The 16,756-nt window shown below is 41.4% G+C and overlaps 1 protein-coding gene across 3 annotated transcripts in view; it reads left to right on the top strand.

Moving 5' to 3' along the window:
* Dgki (diacylglycerol kinase iota) overlaps positions 1-16,756 on the top strand; it is a 450,953-nt gene that overhangs the window by 419,230 nt on the left and 14,967 nt on the right. For all 3 annotated transcript variants that reach the window (XM_052721132.1, XM_052721146.1, XM_052721144.1), the window contains 2 exons: positions 11,371-11,408; positions 15,781-15,901. In XM_052721132.1, coding sequence (XP_052577092.1) covers positions 11,371-11,408; positions 15,781-15,901 — 159 coding nt within the window. The remainder of the gene's footprint in view (positions 1-11,370; positions 11,409-15,780; positions 15,902-16,756) is intronic.

Below are 16,756 nucleotides of genomic sequence, written 5' to 3'. Positions count from 1 at the left end.
TCTCACTCTCAGGATTATAGCTTTCTCATCCAAATGATTGAGAAGCAAAAATAAACAAAGTGAGCCAATTTAAATGAAATCCTCTCAACATTATAGGAGGAGATAGGAACTTCAGAGAATACTGGCATTCGTGTTGCATATCTTATCCAAATCGGTTTGCAATATGCTCAGCATCTTAATTTGCATTACTTCATTCAAATGTTAAGAAAGAAAAGAGTGTTATTGTCTACTGTAATTACTTGGGGTTCAGAAGTTAAGTAAGGTATTATAATCAGGTTAAGCCCTTTAAAAATACAAAAACAAAAAACAAAACCCCTCCCTGTTTGTACAAATTTATAATTTACTGCACAGAGGAGTTAATGGGACTCTGTGATATTGATGCCATGAGTGGATGTTCTCTTCTAGTTGAGGGGTAGTTGGGCATTGTATCAGATGGTGGTACAGAAGAAAAAAATGTAGTGACCATTATACCCGAGCATGATGCCATTAATTTAGCACTGGAGAAAGTATTCAATTCACTTGCTAGTTGAGTTGTAGAGGTCGGCCAGAGGGTATTTCCAAGAACCCTGCTGACCCCTCTTGTGACTGCTGTGACATCTTTTACACAGCTGACTGAAGCTGACACCGTGAATGATGAAGGGTGTGTGCTCCAGTGGCCCCTTAACCTATGGAGGTTTTTGTGAATCAGCTCTCAAAGCAAATTAGGTAGCCTGTGAATTTGGATTTAATCCAGATATCCAAGACTTACTCCCTGTGTTTTAACAGAATAACATGCATCATGACTTCATATAGAGTTCTGATTTGACTTCTAATGTAGGTATTTCTGGTCTTGGAATCTTTGGATACACCAAATAAGCACAATTAAATTTTCAAAGGGATGTAGAAAATCTCTGCAACTGGGAAATTGACTTGCAGGTAAAATCAGATGCCAGTGGAGGATGTTCCCTCCCTCCCTCCCTCCCTCCCTCCCTCCCTCCCTCTCTCCTTTTCTCTTTTTCTTTGTGGTACTGAGGCTCAAACCCAGGGCCTTGTACATGTTAAGCATGGACACTAACACTGAATTGAATTCCAGCCCAGGAGGCCTTTCTTTTACTCCCTTTAATGTCTCCCACAGTCCCTAGTTAGAAACCAAGAGAAGTGATAACCAGGTAGACCACTGGCAATGGGGTCAACCATATACACACTCAGTACTTTATTAATTTCTCATACCATAAAGTTTTCAGAGAAAGCTGTAGCATCATTAAAGTAAGGGGGTATAAAAGCACGTTCTGCATACCTTTGGCTTAACTGCAGTGCTGGGATTTAAACACACAGAACAACTAACACTTTCACAACAACAAAATACCAAATGAGATGCTGCTAGGAAACATCTGGTCGCTGCACTGTTTACAGCCAATTCCAGTGGTGAATAAAAGGGGTGAATGGACTTCCAAAGAGGGCACATTCTGGTCCCCTGGCAGCAAGGTAGAGTTTTTCTGCTGGAGGGAACACTAGATGGTTGCATTTCTATTTTTGTCCAGACAGAAAACTTCTTCCATTCTCATAGGGGTTTCAAAAGGATTGCAACAGCAGATGGAAAGAACCCATATACACTCATGCATGCAATTACTAGGAGCTAATTGAATTTGAGGATTAGGTCTATCATTAGAGGGAAACGAAGCCTGCCTATGTCTCCCATAAATGTTTATACACTCTGAAGTAGATATGGCACAGGCCGTGCTTTGGATATAAGATCACTGAAGTATTAGATGCTGCTAATGTTTAGTTCCTATAATGAAAATGATGATGAGTGACATGAAATATGTGCTTGCATATTTTAGACGGTATTTCTTCAACTGGAGGACACACCGGTAATAAAACTCAAGGACTGTTCTCCACCTCTGGGTTGTGACCCTTTGGGGGTTGAATGACCCTTTCCTAGGGATCACCTAAGACCGTTAGAAAACATAGATTTTTACATTATAATTCATAACAGTAGCAAAATTAGAGTTCTGAAGTAGCAACAAAAATACTTTTATGGTTGGGGTCACCACAACCTGAGGAACTGTATTAAAAGGTCACAGAATTAAGAAGGTTGAGAACCACTGAATTATACTATAATGAATGGAAATATTGGTGGAGGAAAAAGGGGGAAATCAGAGAAGTTCTATCTCACACTGGTAACTAAGAAGACACTGGGGCCAGAACATATCTTGAACTAAATTTATAAGTCAACCAACAAGTACACTAATTTATCCTGCTTGAAATGACAAAACATAAAGTTAAGAAAAGTTAATATACAGTTTAAGGGTCCAATTCCTTTTGTGTCAGTGAAAACACTGAATGATTGACAAACTCAAAACAAATGCTGCGTTCACACTTGACTCAATTGGTTCACAAGTATAGGTCACACTGTCTCCTTAATCAATCAGTATGACATCCTGCTTGGCCAATGGGAAGTTTGTACCATCTGCTGCCCCATAGTCTACTTCTCCAGAGAGATTTCTCCACGTAGCTTTCCCTGTGTTTACTTGATCAGAAACACTCGGTCCAGTTTTTCTGTTTGTGAGCAGCCAGTCATCACACATGAGCAACAAACTGAAAGCTTAGCTTGCAATGATGGAATTTAGTATAATCATCAAACACGGCAAAGGTAATCTAACACGCGCTTAATGGTATGGACAGCCACTGTGAATTATGCTAATTAGGCATAAATGGGAAGCAGCTCAGGAAAATGATTGCAATTAATATTATTTTACATAGACGCACTGAACAAGTCCAAGATGGGGTGAGGAAAAGGAGAAATCAGATATCTCTAAAGAACCTCTGCATTTTAATCTGGGCCTAAGGGAATGTCTGACAATCAGAACAGGATAGGCGACAAGTGATTTTCTTTTTTTTTAATAATAAGAACTAAAGTACAGAAGTTGCACTGAGAAAAACAGATCTACTGAAGAGATTCATGGCTGTTCTTATAGTAAGTTTAGGACGCAGCTGTTTATTTGGTTCAAATCCATGTGCTGTGTGTGCTGTGGACAGAGGTGTTCAGAGCAAGTCTGTCTCTGTCCCACTGGACGCCGCTGATCTGTCCACTGTCAGTGTGACCACACACAGGGCTCTGACAACGTGGAGCTGGCTTTATTGGAGCGTATGGTTGATCTCACTTGTCCTCACAGAGGCTGTTCCAGCTTCCTTGGGAAATGATGGCTAGTTCCAAAAGCCACCGTGGCAGGGAGCCCATGGGAGGAAGCTCCCCATACTTGGGGGTCCTGAACCATTCTTTTCACTGAAATTCTGGCTTGCCCATATTCAAGAGAAGGGTGACACAAACCCCAGATCTCACTAGGAAGAGTGTCAAAACCACATTGCAAGATGTATATGCAGGAAGAGAGATGTTCTAATACCACTTTTGGAAAATAAATCTGTCAGTTATTGCCATTCTTTCTTCCTCTCCAGAAGATACTCCTTCAAATATGCATTTATTGGCCTTTTAAACTTTATTTCTGCTGAAGCACACATGATAAAACACATGACATTAGATGTGTAATATGTCCCCACAAGTGACACAGGCCACAAAGGTCAGAGTCACTTTTCAATATTAGTTAAAAGTCTAAATCAGCATTCCAAGTCAAGCGTATCACAGTCCTGGTCTCTGAGGTGAAAGCGTGGGATAACAAACACAGTCAGCATCACCTGCATTTGTGCATGCATCTTGCAGGGTGACTATGTCCAGTGAACTCGAGTCTGCCCTCCTTGATTATGGCTAAACCAGAACTTCAGCGGGAAGAAGGGTTCAGGACCCCCAAGGTATGGGGAGCTTCCTCCCATGGGCTCCCTGCCACGGTGGCTTTTGGAACTAGCCATCATTTCCCAAGGAAGCTGGAACAGCCTCTGTGAGGACAAGTGAGATCAACCATACGCTCCAATAAAGCCAGCTCCACGTTGTCAGAGCCCTGTGTGTGGTCACACTGACAGTGGACAGATCAGCGGCGTCCAGTGGGACAGAGACAGACTTGCTCTGAACACCTCTGTCCACAGCACACACAGCACATGGATTTGAACCAAATAAACAGCTGTGTCCTAAACCAAGGTGTTCTGAGATTGCTTGCTGTGCAATAACAGCTGATGCAGGCCTGTGTGTTATTATAAGAACAGCTGTGAATCCCTTCAGTAGATCTGTTTTTCTCAATGCAACTTCTGTACTTTAGCTCTTATTATTAAAAAAAAGAAAATCACTTGTCTCCTATCCTGTTCTGATTGCCAGACATTCCCTTAGGCCCAGATTAAAATGCAGAGGTCTTTAGAGATATCTGATTTCTCCTTTTCCTCACCCCATCTTGGACTTGTTCAGTGCGTCTATGTAAAATAATATTAATTGCAATCATTTTCCTGAGCTGCTTCCCATTTATGCCTAATTAGCATAATTCACAGTGGCTGTCCATACCATTAAGAGCGTGTTAGATTACCTTTGCTGTGTTCGATGATTATACTAAATTCCATCATTGCAAGCTAAGCTTGCACAGATTGTTACTCATGTGTGATGACTGGCTGCTCACAAACAGAAAAACTGGACCGAGTGTTTCTGATCAAGTAAACACAGGAAAAGCTATGAGGAAAAATCTCTCTAGAGACATGACTGAATCCAGGGAATGTCTGAAAATTTCAGTCCTCACCAGACTGAACAAACTCTGCACCTAACATTTGCCTTGGGTCTGTTCATCATACAGTGTTTCCATTTACACAAAAAGAGGTTGAGCTTAAAACTACACATTGACTTTACTGTTTAATAGGTCTTTTGTTTTAATTTGGAGGCATCGCGGTCCAAGTACAGAACAAACCAGCCAGATCATTATGGTGAAAATCACTTGACCTTAGGAGAGAGAGGGGTGGAAAATAATGGAAACAAAACTCATCTGTATCTTTGATCTTTTGCTGTCTGTGAGATTTGGGAAATGACAGTTCCTGTTCTAAGTCCTTTGTTTTACATCTGTGAAATAAGAGTTAGATTTCAGACAAAGACAGGTGGAGGACACAGAACATTTCTACTAACTAGGTAGTTGTGATCCTTGCTCTCGACAGGGAAATGTAGATTTAAAGCTATGTACAGCTTTCCAAATCCATGGTTATTACTCCCAGTGAATCAACTAACTTATCTTTTGAGATTTTCACACATCATTCTTTGTTCATACTTTTTCCTTTTAATTTTTTCTACCATACTTTTAAGCATTTGGATGGTTGCTACCATGAGAAGATGATAATGAGCTAGGTCATTATATGTTACTTTTAAGACTGAACAATAATTGGGGATTACATATTAGTCTTAAAAATATTTTTGTGTGGAGGGTTTTGATTTTGTTCCATATATAGTGTGCAGGTCTTTCATTTGATTTGTTAAGAATTGCATCAGGGCTGGAGAGATGACTCAGAGGTTGAGAGTAGTTGCTGCTCTTCCAAAAGAACCATTTTTGGTTCCCAGCACCTATGTTGTGTGGTTCATAGCCACCTGTAAGTCTAATTCCAGGGGATCTGATGCCATCTCCTGGCCTCTGTTGGCCCTGCATTCATGTGCACGTACTAACATACATAGACACGCAATTCAAAGTAAAAAAAAAAAAAACATACATATGTGTGCCTTTGCAACATTCTTTTTTTAAAAAAGATTTATTTATCTATTATGTATACAGTATCCTGTCTGCATGTATCCCTGCCCACCAGAAGAGGGCACTAGATCTCATTATAGATGGTTGTAAGCCACAATGTGGTTACCCGGAATTGAACTCGGGACCTCTGAAAGAGCAGCCAGTGCTCTTATCCTCTGAGCCATCTCTCCAGTCTGCCACGTTCTTTATACCTTTTATTCCTAACTATTTTTGTTGGCAAATCAAGAATAACAACTTAAACTTTTCCTTCAGAAGTAACCATACACCAAATTCTTGTGTTATAATTTTCCTTTATCTAAAATGTTTTTCTCTGTGGCCAGGTTGGAGACATGAGTAAGTCTCAGTATTCTGTCAAGTAGATTCTCTGATCTTGAGTTTCTTGCTGTTCTAATTTCATTTTGTTGCTGTGGTAAAACACGTTGACCAGAAGAAGCATAGGGGAGGAAAAATGGACTTTCTTTGGTTTGAAATTCCATCATTGTGGGACAGTCACCCATGTGTGTGCTTTAGACTCCTGGGAAGAGTAGAGAGGCATGAATTCACCCATGCTGCCTTCTCCATATGCTCAGCTAGCTTTCTTGACTTTTCTATAATTTAGGGCCCTGCCAATAAAATGGTGCCACCACAGTGGGTGGGGTCAGTTAACAGTCAAGCCAATACCTCACAGACATATCCACAGGCCAAATTTACCTAGGTAATTTCTCAGCTGAGACTTTTCCCAGGTGATTCTAGTTTCTAGTGAGTTGACATTTAAGACAAATCATCACAATTTGCAAAACAGAGCCTCAAAATATTCTGTTTTTAATTTTCAGTTTTCCATGAAAGAACTGAATCTTGGTAAGCAGATTTGCCCAGGACTATAGCTAGCTGAACATAAGACTGATATCTGAGCAATATGAATCACAACATATTTACCATATCTGCCTGCCTGTATAAAGTCAGATCTTGTTTGTACTTTTTGGTTAATTGTAAATTTCAGGAGAGAATGAATTTTGCTTTTATATTACTATATCCTCATTGTCTTAAACAAGGCCTAACATGAGGGGATCATAAGGGCTCTAAATCGATTACTGCTGTATAACAAAATACTACAAGTTGCATCCATAATGAGCTCTTAAGATTACAGTATCCTTTCTTTCATGAGAATTTTATTTCTCCCGATCTAGAGTTTGAGAAGTCTAGGATCTAGGTGCTAGGAAAATTCATGTCTAGCACAGGCTCCCTCTCTATTTCCAAGGGATAACTACTTTCTGCATCATGACATGCTAGAACAACACAGAAATGGGGGCTCTGTCCTCTGCCCAGACAGAGAAGATGGAGAGACTCAGCAGCTCATTCTCCTGTCTTCTATAAGGGCATCAATGTCGTTCACAAAGGCAGAGGCTCATGATCTAATCACTTCCCTGGAGGACTCACCACCTCCTATCACCTACGCCATGTCAATAAGGTTTCCAGGTGAATTTTGGAGGGATACGAACTTTCCAATTGTAGGCATCCTCTTCTCCTTTTGGAGATTCTCTGTAGTAGAAGTCATACTTTTCTTCTATGTGGATGTCTGAGTGCACCCAAGCTCTTATGAATCCAGGTTCTCAAAGAACGGCTGTGAGAAAGACAAGTGCCCTCCTGGCAGTCTTATTAGTCTATCTTGGGGTGAGTATGAACAGCCATTTACTTGAAGGCATAGTATAGTGAGAAAAATAAGCCATTTCACCTCTAAAAATGCTCTCTACCCTTTCCTATCTGACTATGTAAGTTTATACAATTTATTTTTCCAAAGAACTTAGTCATCAACCTAGTAACCTTTGTGATATATTAAAAATTGAAGTTCCCTTTGCTTCTGGAAATTTGAAGCATTCATTTTCATTATGAAGGATCTATGTGAAAACCAAAGGGGAAACTCAGAGTTCAAGAAATAAAGAATAACGCTGTAATCATAACAGCTCATTATTTTGTTTTTAAGCCTGATCGTTCACAAGGTTATTTCCTGGAGTTGAATATTAATGGACTCGGGCTGTCTTTATGCAGGAGAGATCTTAAACAACAATGTTCATAAGGAAGGACATTAATCAGGGGAGAGAGGAGAGCCTTGTTTCTAAAAATGTTTACAGAATAGCTACCCTTGGGTATGTTCCTTGGCTTAAAATAAGTGCCCATGCTTTCCATATCCAACACAATGGAAAATATTTGTGGTTATGATTCTTTTACACAATCTTCTACATACTTATGGGGATATCAAACTGAGAGGCTGCTGGAGAGCCTCAGAAACAAACAGCATCACTCATGAGTGATAGAAGGTAGAAGCTGAAGGAGGCCCTGCGTAGAGGATTGGTGGTAAATGACTTAAGAGCAAGCCATGACTCGGATTTCAGAAGGGGAGAAGAAGCAGGCTGGCCTGCTGCAGGACGTTTAGATGCTCCTGTGATCTGATTTTAACTCTTCTGTTTGCTTCTTACCACCTGGAAGATGGTGACAGGTCCCTAAGAAGTGCCAGTCCAAGTACCTAATCTTGGCATACAAGCACTCACTTCCGTGGCCTGTGAAGCTACGCACGCACGCACGTAGATGTGATGTGGGGCTGCCTCCCACTCAGCACTCTTTGCAGCTTCTCTCAAGTACTGTAGTTTCAAGTTCCATGTTTTGGTTCAGATTCTTCCCTCGTAAGGCCTTTCCAAATCTTCTTCACCAATTAATTTTACTTCTCAGGCATAGTCGATTTAAATTTCCCATCCTCCACAAGATCTCCCTCTACTGTACTGCTAGCCACAGGTCTTACCTACCCTCTCCTGCTGATTGATTGGTTCATATCTTTGCATGGCATATGCCCTGGGGATTTCTTCTGCTGTCTTGATTTATTGGGTGCGTGTGCCAAATGGGATTTTACATAAACGTTTAAAAATAATGACCTCATCTTCTCACAGCTTTCTTTCTCTCTCCTATTTTTTATGATCACTTACATTCTGAGAAGAGTTCTATATAGTCTTGAAAACGTAAGCGGAGCTGTTGTTTGAGCTTCTGAGTGTGGGTTTCAAGACCGTATAAAGGTTCATTATTGTAGTTTTGTTTACTTTTTTTTTTTTTTTTTTTTTTTTTTTACAATCAGGACAGTCCACTGCAGCCAAGGGAGCATTCAATAGTATGAAAATCCAAACTCATTTGTTTTTCCAAGTTGAAATTGCTAATAGTTCTTCTCAGTCTTCCCTTCCTTGTGATCTGTCCTGAAAGAAAACACTACTTCATGGCTCCTTGATCTGTCCTTCTCACCTGAAATATGATGTATTAACAGAGCTTCCCATGAGCAACTTCAAAGGTCAGGTTTACCCTTAACAGAAATTTCCTTCTGAATAGTCTGTGTGTGTGTGTGTGTGTGTATTTATGTGAAGTCGCAGAAGTGTTGAAAAACTACCCCTACCATCTATTTATAAAGCCTTTTAAAAGCTGTAACCCTCACTACAGAGGTGAACATTACAACTGTTGGCCTTCTTTGTCAAGGAGAAAAAAAAAATGGCTTAAAATGTTCGTGTTCAGCAAATCATACAGAATTATGTCCTTATCCATCACTGTTCCCACAGCACTACAAACTTGGGAACAGTGTTTTCGGCCACCTTCTGTGGGTGTCATGGTGCCTAATCGAGCTCAACCCACAGTGAGTTCAGTGTACCAGTGGACAGAGGCCTAGGTGTAGGAGCATGCGTTATGGTGTTGGCAGACCACGCTAGGCTCTGTGCCCCAAGTGCCACTCCACTCCCAATGTCAGGATCTTATTTATGAAACAAAGAGGGAGAACCAATATTTTCATAGGTTCTGTAGGCATAGTAATTCTTTTTCTGTTGTTTCAATACCTCTCCACTTCTTGCTTCTTTTTTATAAATACCTTTCTTGATAACATCATACATGTTACAATGCATTCTGATTACTCTCACAGCTCCCTCTCCCTCCCACGGTTAGTCTCCCCCACTAATCCATGTCCTTTTGAATTGCTTTGGGGCCCACTGAGTTTTTTCCCTTGCTTTCTTTTTGTTCAGCTCAAAAACTAACTAACGAGCCCCTGTGTTGTGTGAAGGGAGATTGGGGTCAGAGAACGGCTCAAAGCTAAGTGTACATTGCTTATATAGCTTTTTATAGTCCTTTCCAGTCCTGCACATTACCCCTTCCTTCTTCTTGCCTCTTCCTTCCCTCCATGTTCAAACAGCCACCCTCTTTTCTGTAGGTTTTCAAAGCTTCTGCTTTGGCAAAGAGAAGGTACTCAGTCTTGTAGTACTGGATGCCTTTGTTTACTCAGGACTCTTCAATGTGCAATAGAGAGTCAGTGGGAGCCAGGATTCATTCTCTCTCTCTCTCTCTCTCTCTCTCTCTCTCTCTCTCTCTCTCTCTCTCCCTCCCTCCCTCCCTCTCTCCCTCTTGTAGTGTGTGTGTGTGTGTGTGTGTGTGTGTGTGTGTGTGTGTGTGTGTGTGATGTATGTATGCACATCCAGAGATCAACTTCAGGTTTGGTTCTTCAAGGACCATCCACCTAGTTTTTGAGGCAGGATATTTCACTGGAACCTGGGACTTGCAGGGTAGGCTGGGCTTGCTAGTCAACAAGATCCAGGAATTTGATTGTCTCCCCTTGCTTGTGCTGGCGTCACATGCTTATGCCACCATGTCTAGCTTTTCTTTTATGTGGGTCTTGGGGATCAAACTCAGGTCCTCGTGCTTGCTGCATAGCAAGCACTTCACTGAGTGAGCCGTGGCCAGCGCTGCAGTCCTTGTTTCTTCATACATGCTACTAGACTTTCATTTAATCAAATTGAGACATTAATTAAATAAGAACAAAATGGTCCTTTGTAAAATAAACAGCTTATTTTTCTTCTAAAGCTCTGTGACTTGAAATGCTAAGTCCGTTGTTTGACTGTTTTCCAAATTGATACAGCTCCTTTTCTGCAGGCATCAGTTCTACAAGAATACAGGTAGCTCCCTTTGGGAACCATGATTGTCTTTAGAGGTGCATTACTGTTTCCCTTTGACTAACACAATTTTATTATTTATTTTCTATATTCTACATGCATAAACCATTAGAAATTTTAATTTTTCTTTCTAAAGCTACAAATACCTTACAAATAACTTAAGTTACCAAAGACTTTTATGCTTATTTCCATCATGACCAGCCACCTATTAATTTAAGGTCAAATATGATTATTCTCCCCAGAACAGAACTGAAACATTGATTTCCTCTTTTATAGCTCTAATCCCCCTAATATCCGTGGCAGTGAGTACTCGCCACTTCAGTATTCCCAGCTGAAATGGCTGGAGATGTACTGAATCTCTAGAGAACAATGTAGAAGGACAGAAAGGAGGAGCCATGATGATTAACCCTTCCAGCTAGCCCAGGAGCTCTAGACTTTCTCTTTTGCAGTTGTGGAAACTGAGGCTCATGGAATTAATAATGTTTTGTCCAGTGTTCCACTCCACACCTCTGCAGGTCACATTTTAATCTAATGTAACTCCACATTTCACATCATCTTTTCAGTACCAGGATGGGGGGGGGTAGGGTCAGGAAAGTGCTAGAATCATGTATATGATTGGTACGAGGATAGGAAAGGGCTTAAAGAAGGGAATTTCATCTGTTTAATGAAGAATCCCTGGTTCCTGTCCCCGGTATAGATTACTTCTCCTAAATATGGAACCATTCAGTTCTAACTTCTCAGTGAGAGGGTCTTCTACTAATGAAACATCTCTCTTTTGTTTTTCACAGCAATTTTGCAGGCAGTAATAACTGGTGACCTTATGAAGGTAAGCTATTCTCCTACCACAATGTTGGTGATTGCCCCTCCAGATTTTCATGATCCAGTCTATAAACTACTTCCCTTGCCTGCACTGGCTGAGGAGAAGGAGGAATGAACAGAGAGAGTGAGGAGAACCCTCACCACACTCTGCATCACTCAGCAAAGGAGTATGGTAGAATTCCCTGGACTTGCCTTGGTTCCTTAAAAAAAAAGGATTGTATTCCCAGGATGCAATGCTCATCGTGCCTAGAATTCCTGCTCTCTAACATTTGAAGAATCTGAAGGCTTCTTTTTCAGATGTGTCTGTGAATGAATACATATATATGAATGGCCTGAGTAAGACCCAGAAATGCATGTACCAACTCAGAGCTTGCACCTGTTGATACACTCATTTACTTTAGAAGTCACAGCCAACTGAAAAAAGGCAGGCTAGTCCATCTGGGGCATTTCAACTCGTGCTTGTATTTTCTGGTGAATTTGGTTCACAAGGAAGGAAATGGTCACCATCTCCTTGAAAGCAAATGTCAATTCTGAAGGTAGATTGCCTGACTTAAGATCTTGCCTCTGTCATTCACTCTATGTATGGTTTTATGGCTTTAGCGCATTTTCTTGGTGCCTTGATTTCTTTATCTGTGAAGCAGGATAACAGTGTTATTTCTTTCTTGGTTTGTGGTAAGACTGGATGTAATCATATGATAAGACTGCCAATACTGTTCATTTTGCATAGAAAGATGCCTAAAATGTTAGCTGGCTTAGTCTTGCTATATACATTTTTTTCTAATAACATAGTTATTAAAATATTTGTCATAATGTATTCTGTGAGTATTCTAAAAGATCTAACTGTTCTCGGGTTATTTATCTGGGGGCTCATGACTACCTATGAATCTCTGTGTAACTCCAGCAGTGCTAGTGTGTTGTCACTGGAATGGCAGTGACTGCCTCTGAAGGGGTGTCTTAGTTTGCGTTTTTATTGCTGTGGAGAGGCACCATGACCACAGCAACTCTTATAAAGTAAAACATTTAATTGGGGTAGTGGCTTACAGTTCAGAGGTTCAGTCCATTATCATCATGGTGGGGAACATGGTGGCATGTAGGCAGACATGGTGCTGGACCTGAGAGTGCTACATCTTGTAAGCAACAGGAAGTTGACTGACTGATACACTGAGGGAAGCTTGAGAAAAGAGACCTCAAAACCTGCCCCCACAGTGGCATACTTTCTCCAACAAGGTCACACCTCCTAATGGTGCCACTCCCTTTGTGGGCCATTTTCTTTCAGACCACCACATTGGGGGATATACCTTTCCCATCAGCTTATGTACAGTACAGGCTGAGAAACCAAAGGCTGCAAAAGGAAGCTGAGAATTACTAACTTTTTCCTCTTCTCTTTTCCCTGTCTAGTATGTTCCCCTTTCCCTTTCCTCTTCCTCTTCCTTTTCCTTTCCTTTTCTTCTTCCCTTACTGTTTTTAAGCATACCCATTGAATAAACCAAAGTATGCCTGTTCTACATTTTCTGCACATCACTAGCAGAAAGCAAAATGAGAGAGAGGGTTGCCTATATATGGGCCAATTGTAGGCTCACTCATATGATTTTGGCCATGCTGTCTGTACTGTTTTCAGTGGTGATATATTGTGTACCCCAATATATTGTGTACTCTAATAAACTTGTCTGGGGATCAGTGGACAGAGCCAGCCACTAGATTAGACATAGAGGCCAGACAGTTGTAGCACACACCTTTAATCCCAGCACTTGAGATCTCATGCCTTTGCTTGGGAAGCACACACGCCTTTAATCCCAGGAAGTGATGGCAGGAAGCAGAAAAGTATATAAGGCATGAGGACCAGGAACTAGAGGCTTTTAGCAGCACAGTTCAGCTGAGACCCTCAAAGGTGAGGACTCAGAGGCTTTCAGTCTGAGGATTTGTGGAAACAGGATCGGCTGAGGAGTTGGCGAAGTGAGGTTGGCTGTGGCTTGTTCTGCTTCTCTGTTCTTTCAGCTTTCACCCCAATACCTGGCTCTGGGCTTTTTTTTTTTTTTTATTAAAAGACCATCTAAGACCATTTAGCAATTTATGTTACAGTTTTTCACTGTAGTATCCCAGAGGATTGTTGCCCAGAGGAGAAGTCTCATCCCTAAACAGGATTCCTGGAAGTTCATGGTCATTGCTCTTTAGTGGGCTAGCCAGCACCAGTATACAATCCTGCAAGGACTTACTTACCTTGGATTCTGTGGAAAGCAAGAACAAGCCTGCCCTTGGACACTTCTAATCCAGTTTGCAATCTGAAGCTCTTTCCTTATGCTTTTATTATAGGCAAACAACTCCCCAGATCCTAGATGTATTGCTACACATTAAAAAATACAGAGAATTTACAGAGAATTGCTTAAAATACAAGCAATCACTGTATCTATCTGGTTATCCTGGCACAATCTACATTATAATTATTTCCTAAATGTCTGAGGAATGACTCGGTAATACTTTATTTACTATGAGATGAAACACATAATGAAGAGCTTTCTTTTTCAATCATTTCTCTTTGCGTGTGTGTGTGTGTGTGTGTGTGTGTGTGTGTGTGTGTGTGTGTGTATTTATCTCTCATCTTCTCAATTTTCTTTTACTTCCCTCAAGTGAAGAATACACAATAATACATATGAAACGGGGAGAGAGAGAGAGAGAGAGAGAGAGAGAGAGAGAGAGAGAGAGAGAGAGAGAGAGAGAGAGATTGAGCAAGCGAGCGCAGAGTCCAGGGGCTCCCATGAGGTGGGAATACGTAACACATAACTTAAATTGCTAATGGACTGACTTTTAGTCATAGTATACAATCTTCCCCAAAGGCAGCTTCAGGACAGCTGATCCCTACTTGGCCTGGGTCGGTCTGTACTGCTATCCTCACTGGATCTGCCCACAAAGACACAGTATCATCACAAGACATTGTGGCAGAACACACCAAGATTCTCCTTTGGCTCTCCATGCTGCTTCCTCCTGTTCTCTTGCCCTAAAGTTTGGGGGTACGGCTTCCCTCAGCCCCCGACCTTCCAACACCTCAGATCCGCCCCTCTTCTTGATTGAATTTCTAGATACATTTACCTGGCTCCTTCCCAAAACTGCTTATTTCCCTGGTGTTCCTCTGCTGGCCTCATACCATCTCTCCCTGCAATCAACATTTCTGTTTTTCCTGTGGAATTTGGATACCTGCGAGGCTGGTGACTGAGTCATGTTGTTGTTGCTTATGTGTTAGTATTCTTGAGACCTGCTCTGTTGGTAGATTCTTCTTTGTCTTCAAATAATCTATGAGAAGCTTCACCAAGGCTCCTCTTGTCCTGACATTCCACGGTTTGGAAAACAGTGACATGTTTATACTTTGTAGAGTATCCGATACTTCATGAACTAGGTCTGCATCTTCATTTGCCCACCCTACTCGCTGGTGGCTAAATTCTTGGCTTCTACACAGGCTTTTGGCTATTGGTGAAATCATTAAGGCCACTCCATGTAATTAAATGGAAGATTTATTTAGTGGGTAACTTACAAATGAAGGGATAGGTAGGTCACGGGGTCTAGGGAAGGTGTATCGCAGTCCAGCGGTGTTCTCTGGAGCTCTGCTCGGTCAACTTCCACCATCCAGGGTCCCAGAACAGAGAGCAAGCTGGCCCATCCAGATCTCGGGTCCTCAGGGCCCTCCCTTGGCCCAGCCTTGTAGGCGTGACAGTTGCTGAAACCTCAATGGGGGTTGGAACTTCCAGATCAAAGCTGGAATGGCTACCCACTACAGTTGGCTGTTCTCATATAGAAACAATGACCTTCACACATTTTGCTTCTCTTTATTACATGATCATCTCTAGCCATGTTGCGTATACACTGCCTGATTCACAAAAGGTATCAGGATGAAAAAAAAAATGAACCTTCCCTCCGAGTGTGTGTGCATGCACACATGTGTGCCCACGTATGTGTGTATGAGTGCTGTGTGCAGGAAAATGAAGCATTTGGTGATTGTGTTCATGACATGTCAAAGAACAGCTAAAGATACAGGAAAGAATTGTAGAGGGCCAGAGTCAGGTTCTTCCTGCTGTAGCAAAAGCTGGATAAACCTCAGGAAATTTTAGTTTTCTTCTCAGAGTCTGGGGCTCTGAAGAAGGGGAAGAAAGCCAGTTCAGCACATTCCTGCTTCCTTGAGCTATTTGATACCCTCAGACTTTTTCCGGAGTTATGTCAGACATCGACCATCCATGTGAGTGATGAAGGGTTGGAGCTTCATCACTTCTCCCTGCATCCTCTGAGGCTAAAAACATCTGTGGTTTACTAAGTGACTTTTCTATGTGACCTTGGAGCTTTTATCCCTGTTCTGGGCATGGCTGATATTCTTTCCTTGTGTCTCTTTCTTTCAGCTCATAGAAAGCTATAAGAATGGAGGCAGCTTGTTAATTCAGGGACCAGACCACTGTTCACTCCTTCACTACGCAGCTAAAACTGGCAATGGGGAGATTGTGAAGTACATCCTTGACCATGGTGAGTAGGCAACCTACCAGGAACCACTTCTCCATGAGATTCTAGACAGCATCATCTGTACTGACACTCAACCAGAGATCTTCACAATGGAATACCAATGGTTTCTCTGACACCCACTGATACATCTGGGCCATCTTAACCAAGCAATTAAAATAAAACATTTTTATATCCAGATTGCAAAAGGGAAGGCTTTGGGGAAGTAATTAATTTAAAATTTTTTAAAAAGCTTTCGAAAATTAGTGAATTGCTGGGAGCAGTGGTGAATGCCTTCAACCTCAGCACCCAGGAGGCAGAGTCATGTGGATTACTACGAGTTTGAGGACAGCCTGGTCTACAGAGTGAGTGATAGGCCAGCCAAGGCTACACAGTAAGACCCTGTTTCAAAAATAAATGATTAGATAAAATGTATTAATTTTAATTTTTTAAAAATTTATATCTTTATTTTTAATTTACAAATGTTTTGCTTGCACGTGTGTCTGTTTATCATGTGTGTGCCTGGGCCCTCTGGAGTTCAGAAGAAGGCACTAGAACAGGAGTCACAGGCAGTTGTGAACCACTGGGTGGATGTTGGGATTTGAACCTTGGTCCTCTGCAAGGGCAGCCAGTGCTCTTAACCACTGAGCCATCTCTCTAGCCCCTGACTTTAATTATTTAATTAATTAAAATTTTTATTATCAAAATAAAGCCTGACATAGTTGTCTTTATTTTGCAGAACTTTGTGTAAATTAACTGTTTGGGCTCAGCGGGGTCATCTATATTTGTGGTTGATCCTTCTGCAGATTCCTATGTTTGCTCCTCCCCATTTTTCTAGTGTCTTAGTTTTTGTTGCTTGGCTCTCATTTGTCTTTTTTCCCA

The sequence above is a fragment of the Peromyscus californicus genome, unplaced genomic scaffold (genome assembly GCF_007827085.1).
Source record: "Peromyscus californicus insignis strain IS unplaced genomic scaffold, ASM782708v3 Scaffold_6__1_contigs__length_162567912, whole genome shotgun sequence".
Classification (NCBI taxonomy): Eukaryota; Metazoa; Chordata; class Mammalia; order Rodentia; family Cricetidae; genus Peromyscus; species Peromyscus californicus.
The sequence above is the reverse complement of the archived record's forward strand: the minus strand, read 5'-3'. Positions and strand labels throughout refer to the sequence as shown.